The 6,707-nt window shown below is 51.6% G+C and overlaps 1 protein-coding gene across 2 annotated transcripts; it reads right to left on the reverse strand.

The window, feature by feature from the left end:
• Window positions 1-78: 78 nt before the first annotated feature.
• On the reverse strand, window positions 79-3,442 carry GINS1 (GINS complex subunit 1). 2 transcript variants are annotated; one of them, XM_075496760.1, is made up of 7 exons: window positions 3,306-3,442; window positions 3,158-3,222; window positions 2,962-3,057; window positions 2,435-2,525; window positions 1,825-1,941; window positions 857-931; window positions 79-582 (listed from the first exon to the last, which is right to left on the reverse strand). In XM_075496760.1, exons 1-7 carry the CDS (start codon window positions 3,378-3,380, stop codon window positions 514-516), a joined length of 588 nt encoding a protein of 195 aa, XP_075352875.1. In that variant the 5' UTR covers window positions 3,381-3,442; the 3' UTR covers window positions 79-513. The 2 variants fall into 2 exon arrangements, with proteins under 2 accessions (XP_075352875.1, XP_075352876.1); XM_075496761.1 differs by lacking the exon at window positions 1,825-1,941.
• Window positions 3,443-6,707: the final 3,265 nt, after the last annotated feature.

Raw genomic sequence — 6,707 nt, forward strand, 5'->3', positions numbered from 1 at the left:
GTCAAGATGGGTTGGGCTAGAGAGCCAGGTCAGAGTTTTTAACAAACATAATGTTAACTCTTGAAAATCACTAAAATGAAGGCTGAAGCAGTTCTTTATTTTGCAACCACAGAGCGCTTCTGGAGCCCAGCTCGGTGGTCTCTTACTCCTACATGCACAGTGTGAACAAAGAACTGCTCCAAACAAAAATGCATTCACAAAGCCTGCTTGTAGCTGTTGGGCTTCGATAACACCCCCTCTTCCTGCCCCCCAATGCCATCCGCCACTATGGTGGATTCCCAGGATCGCTACATTAGCAGTATGCACCCTTTGGTCACGAAGAGCTGGCCGATGTGGTTTGCATACTTTATAAACTTGAGGTTGATCTTCATGTCAGGTATGAAAGGCCATTAAGAGGAGTGGTAGGGTGCCCACTGCAGAAATGCTGAAGTGTCTGAAGTCCTGCACACACCAGAGTTCAGTCCCCATTGTGGGCAGGCCGCCAAACAATGTTGTTCCTTCTGTCCTGCACACTTATGACAGAATATGTTCAAGGACTCCTTGTCTGATTAACTGCTCGCATTTCCAGCGGGGTAAAAAGTGCTGCACAGAAACAGAGACAAACTTTCACTGAATTCCAGGCAGACTGAATTTGTTGCTGCACACAACCAGCTGTTCGTTGTGCTGTATGCCCACTGCATCATGGTACCAGATCAGGCAGAGCTGAACCACAGTCCTGGGCCACACAGCTTGCAGCATGTGCAAGGAGCCGTGTGTGCAGGAACTGTGACATGCTGCAAAGCTGGGATAAGCAGGGGGATGTCATGGGAGTGAAAGGGAAGGATGAGAACAGACTACGCTCTCTTGTCACAGGTACCTGGCTATTCTTCTTCAACAGGATGGTGGTACCATCATCGATCTCAAATTCTCCATAGTCTCTTAAACACCGCACCTGCAAAGTGGAAATGCAGCTCTCAAATCAGATCTCCCACAGAAAACACTAGACATCACTGCTGACTTACAACACATGCCCCAGATCTGTAAATATGGACACATTCCGACCCGCCTGCTGGAGCTTCAATGTAGAGCAGACCTGGAAATGCAGAATCCCATAGTCTGTGGACTCTACCTGATGTTCTCTTCCTGGCTCTGCCTGGAGCAAGAAGCACCAGCGAGCAGCCCAGCCCAGCTCTCTACAGACTAGAAGAAGAAGAGCAGCACAAGAGACAGGGTCTGGGGAACAGCAGCAGCATTTCCAGGAGAACCTCCCCACACACATTCCAGAAAATGCCAATCTGTTAACAGTGAAACTGTCTTAAGGAGTAGGTTGATCGTCACTACATGTTCTTCCGAAGAGAACATCAGAACAGAGCACTTCAGCTACTGACTCTGATTTCTTCCACGCTCTTGCTTTGCTGTATCAATTGTGTAGAATAATTTATAGTCTCGTCTGTCATAATCCATTTAAAATGACGACAAAGAAAACTAGCTAACAATTCTTAACATGGGAACAAGGTTTCTAGTTGATCCGACAGTTGGTTAAGTTTCTGCAAAATGCTGCAAAACCTTCTCACTAGGATTCAGACCACTCACCCCACCACACCAATTCCCTGTGGACTAGAAATGCCATCTTTCAACATACTTTGAGCCCTCAGTAGAAGTGGGAGTAAAACGCTGGCAGGTAGAGTGTAAACAGTAAAATGTAGAAGCTTGTGGAAGCTTTGGTGTTCTCGAAGGCTTTGCTCAATGACCTTCTGACTTGGGATGGGGGTGAAATTCTCTAAAAAAAAAGACACTGGGGCAAAATGTTTGTTCACAGACAGAAACCACTAATCTTGCACTTACTTCGATGTACAGGCTTTTAGGAGGTTTTATGTCCTGTGTAAGGTCCAGTCCCTCCTCTCCTCCTACTGACCTCATGTAGGTAGCCAGAGACTTTTTGTACCGATTGAACCACTCCACCTGTGGACATTAACAGCGATCCCTCAGGCAAAGCCAAACAGCTAATGCTGAAAGATAGGTCCCTGATGAGCGAGCTCCAGTTTATCTGTGCTGTCAGCCCACTGTTCGCAAGCGTGTTCATGCCAGCCAAAAGTGAACACAAGCTCTTCTAAAGGGAAAAACTGCCCTAGAGGCAGAGCAATCTGGATTCAGGGTAGGACACATGCTGCTAATGTTAGCAGCTCTGTACATTGGTCTAGAGCTGGCTGGCTGCAAGTCTGATCTAGTGAAGACCACCTGATCCTTAAAAGTGCCAAGCATGACCTGCCTTCAGTATCCATTTGGGATTGTACCCATAGACAATGAATAAACAAATCGGTATTTACAGAAAGGCACATTAAGTGTCATGTTTATAGCTGGGGAAGAGAATTCTACCCTATTTTGACTCTACTAAATAGATAATCCATCAGAAGGAGGGGAATGAGGGAAAGAGTTTAAGACAAGGCTGACTTACTTCCTCAGCTGACATGTGAAACTGGATGGTGTTTGGCAGGACGCTGCCATACTCCCACCTTAGTGCTCGGATCCGCAACAACCGGTCGTACCTGGGGAAAGAAAAAAGGGGCAAAACCAGCATCCTTGCTGAGGCGAATGCTGGCAATATCCCCCAGCAACACTGATGCCCCGGTCTGCCCTCAAAGCAGAGAGCAAAAACTTGGGTCATTCCACCCACCTTCCTTTAAAGGATACGATTTTTGGCCTATCCAGTAATTAAAACTTTTAAAGAGCAGCAGGAAACGGGGCCTCCTCTTTGTGCTAGCGTTTGGTGGTACCAGCAATGAACGCAAAGAGAGACAGCCCCGCAGTTGCCCTGCTACTGCACCTCGCAGAGGAACAACTCGCCTGGGCCAAGAGTCCCAACACCCGGCGCCTGGGGACCTTGTCTTTTGGGTGCGGCGCCCCTGTGCCGGCGGGGATGAACCGACGCTCCGCGCCCCCGACGGGCCGCGGCAACCCCCCCGTCTCCCCCCGCGCACTCACAGGTAGGCCAGGATGCAGCGCTGGTTTCGGAGCAGGCAGCAGTGCCGAAACCGGACGAGGAAAATCAGGTCCGTTCGTCCCGACTTCGCTTCGGACCTGGAGGAGAAGGAACCACGCTGCAGAGGTGCGGGCCGGCTGGGGGGCACCGCCCGGACTCTGCGGGACGCGCCGCCCCGGGACCGGGCGCGGCACTCACACGTCCGCCTGGTTCCGCTCGTACAGCACCCGCATCTCCTCCAGAGTCTGCCGCAGCCCCTCCGCCTGCAACACGGGACCCAGTCAGTGAGAGCGGGCCGCCACCGGGGCCTGTCCCGCTCCCCCCGGTCCCGGCCGGCCCCGCTCACACGGAAGGGCGGTAGGTGCCCGCCGGCGGCGCGGTGCAGCTCCCGCACCAGCTCCGCCGCCCGCTCCCCCGCCATGCCGCCGCACCGCGCGCGCGGGAAACCTGGCCGCTCCGCAGCCAATGGAGACCGGGGGCGGGGCCCCGTGACGCGCGGGGGCGGGGCCGCCAGCGGGGCAGCACCTCCCGTGGGCCCCACCCGCCGCCATTACAGGCACCGAGCTGTGCCGGGTCTCGGCGCCGGTGCTGCCGCAGCCGCTGCGGGGAGTCTCCCGCAGCTGAGGGCTGCAAACTCGGGTGGCAGAGCCGAAGCAGCACCCCGCCGCCGGCCGGGGGAGGCCGCCGGGGGCCTACCTCCGCCCGGCCCAGCGCCTTACACCAGTGAACCCCGCGGTCCAGGGCCTGCCCTGAGCACCCCTGTCCCAGGCAGGGCAGGCAGCACTGCCGCCACCTCAGCACCCAGCAGAGCGCCAGGGCCTGCGTCCCGGCCTGGAGACCCCGCCGGGGCTGGGCAGAGGGAAGCACCAACCCTGCACCAGGGCAGGACAAGCCCAACTCATCCCTTCTCCTCGTCCACCCCCATCTTGAGGCTTATTTTGAAATTTCACTTTTCCTGTTTCTGACTTTTTTTTGGCCTCCCACCCCAAGGTGACCCCTGTAGGCCAAGAGTGACAGGAACAGCAATTGGAGGGCCGCAGCCCAGCCTTGGCTTGAAGCAGGGTTACCCTCGTGTTAGGTCAGGTCTGCTGCGGACAAGCCCCGACCCCATCCCTGTCCCCGAGGATGTCCTCTCGCACACCCGGGGCTGTACAAGTCCCTGCAGGGGGACCCCGGGCAACGTGAGCTGTGCCAGCAGAGCCAAGGACATGGCAGGTTAAAATGAGGGGAACCAGGGTGAGGGGGGTCCAGCATCAGGACGTTGTGAGGAGCCCACTGAGAGCCATGGGGTCTCTTCCTCTCCTGCCAGCCGGGGCTGAGCCCGTGACTTCCAGATGGTGCCTTCCAGCAGCAGTGCTATGAGAGCGGGGAATGGGGGGTGTTAGCCACAGGCAATTTTGGGGTCACGCTGAAAGCCTCTGAGTAGATAAAGCAAAAATTAGCATTTTTACCCCGCACTTTACAAAAAAAAAAAAAAAAAGGGGTGCCTGTAGCAAAACTGGTTTCACCATTCCTCTTTTTGGTCTTCTCTGGGGTGCTGCACAGAGCTGTCTCTCTGACAACCTCCTCCCTGTACTACCACAGCCCTTCCTGGTGCATCTCCCTTTCTCCAGCAGCATCCTTCAAACCTGCAGCTTGCCAAAACCAAAGGGAGAAAAAGAAAAAAATGTGAGGTGTGTTTCTGGATGGGACAGGAAATTTTTTAGCACTCAAAGCGCTGGAAAGGGAATCGATAACCCAGGACCATGGCTTGTCCTGCTCCAGGAATTTACTTCCCTGACCATGTGTTTCTATGGTTACTAGACATAAAAAATGACCAGCGTTTTATACAGCGCAGTTACGCAGTGACGGTCAAAACCTGGATGATTAGGGAGAGCACAGTAGGGCTTTTACACCATGACTGAGTCATCTCAGTATGGTTTTGTATGCCTGAAACATTTATGCTACTTGTGTTTAGGGTGATGTGGCACCTGTATAACTGAGCAGGGACCATGGCTGGCTCTGGCAAGAGTGTTTAATGCTCTCAACAACTGTTTTATTTGGCATTTTAGGCATGGAGGGAAAATGCCCAGAAATACTCCAGTCAGCTGAGAGCCAGAGATGGGCTTTCTGGGGGTGTGTTCCCCAAACAGACCTGTTTCTCGGCCACAAGGTGCTGCAGCCAAGAGACACAGCAGTTGTGTCTGGGGGAGGACAAGAAGGGTGACACAGCAGAGCTGGTGAACCCTGCTGCTGGGGGTATTGGGTCACCTCTTGTCCTCGTACCACCACCAAAACAGATTTGTGCCTACCTTGTACTGCTTCCTTCAACAGTGCAGCATGTTTTCCAAAGGATCTGACCTGTAGGTGGTATACTGGTGCCTAGATGGGGAGCACACTGCTGTTAGTCAGCCGTGGAGTAACGTGATCCCATGGCTGGAAACCAAAGCTAGAAAAAAACCCATGCGCAGCTCCAGCAGATGCTGTAGGAGGGCAGATTTTTGCACAACGCCACATCAGGTCGGGATGTTGGTCTTCAGAGATGTGCTGCAGCCATGGGGTTAATGAATGGACAAGATGCAGTTTTATGGCTGGGGTGTCATGCAGGAGGGCAGATGGCACAGTCTTGGGGTACCTTGTGCAAGGAGAAAAAGCGCCTTGGAGCCAGGATTAGTAAGCAGCATCTCTCCCCTCTCTCCTGGCTGTCTGGCTGTGGCAGGGACATCTACCTTCTCCCTCCCCACTCACCCCACAGCACGGCAGAGGTGTGGGGCCTGAAGAAGCCGTTGTACAGTGCCTGGTCCCCAGAGGGCTGTCACTACGGAAACATCATGCGTGGCTTGTCATTAATAATTGTGTTCTGCAGTGATAATGGCCCATCTAAGCCAGAAAAGATAATAGCAATAAACATAGGTCCCTAATTCCAATTGTAGCTGCTGAAAATTAGTTGTTGCATCTTGCCGAGGGATAGAAATGTAACTGAGCCTTGATTGAAAAATTCAGGGGAAGCTGCCTTATCTTACTCCTTTGCCAGATTAAAAAAGCCTCATACATAAAAACAGACAAAATGAATGAAGAATTTACAAACATCTATATTTTGCGTTAGGAAATGTGATAAAATTAGGAAAACAGCTGAAGACAGTGATTTATACAACTCTGACTATTTCAGGCAATGAGAGGTTTACATATCACAGTTTAACAAGATAAAAGGTCTCCCACAAAATACATAGATGACAGACATCTCATCTGAATTTGACATAACACAGCATCAAGTACACATGTAATGTGATGAACAGTGCCAGGTCATTCCCCAGTTAGGTAACATACAACCTCTTGAATAAGGCGATTCAAATATAACTCTTAATTCAAATCACAACATACCCAGGCAGCATGCAGGGAAAAGTAATTTATTTTGTACATTGGAATGACACAACTTGCAACATGTTTCCATTTTATGTAGTTAGAGCAACAGGATATAAACCATTCAAATAATATCTCTCTCTCTCTCACTCTCTCTCTCTCAAGTCAACAGTTGTCTTTACTGGAATAAAGATTATCTGTTTTTGGTAAAAATAAAACTATTTGAATTCACTAATTAACAAAATGCACAGTGATCAGAAACCCAATTCTTCTCACAATTGTCTTCCCCGGCTCACTTGCATTTTCCTGTGATGCAGCAGCTGCGTAACCCTGGATTCAGAGAGTTCGTTCATTGCACAGAGGAACAAAAGTTCACCGGCACGCAGTTCCCACGGCTGCAGACTGTGCC

Source organism: Mycteria americana, chromosome 3 (assembly GCF_035582795.1).
Source record: "Mycteria americana isolate JAX WOST 10 ecotype Jacksonville Zoo and Gardens chromosome 3, USCA_MyAme_1.0, whole genome shotgun sequence".
Lineage (NCBI taxonomy): Eukaryota > Metazoa > Chordata > Aves > Ciconiiformes > Ciconiidae > Mycteria > Mycteria americana.

Coding starts and splice junctions, on each gene's coding strand:
- GINS1 (XM_075496760.1), bottom strand. CDS start 3,380: ATGGCGGGGGAGCGGGCGGCGGAGCTGGTGCGGGAGCTGCACCGCGCC. Junction 3,223..3,305: donor GGCACCTACCGCCCTTCCGT/GTGAGCGGGGCC, acceptor CCCGTGTTGCAG/GCGGAGGGGCTGCGGCAGAC. Junction 1,942..2,434: donor TTCACATGTCAGCTGAGGAA/GTAAGTCAGCCT, acceptor TAATGTCCACAG/GTGGAGTGGTTCAATCGGTA.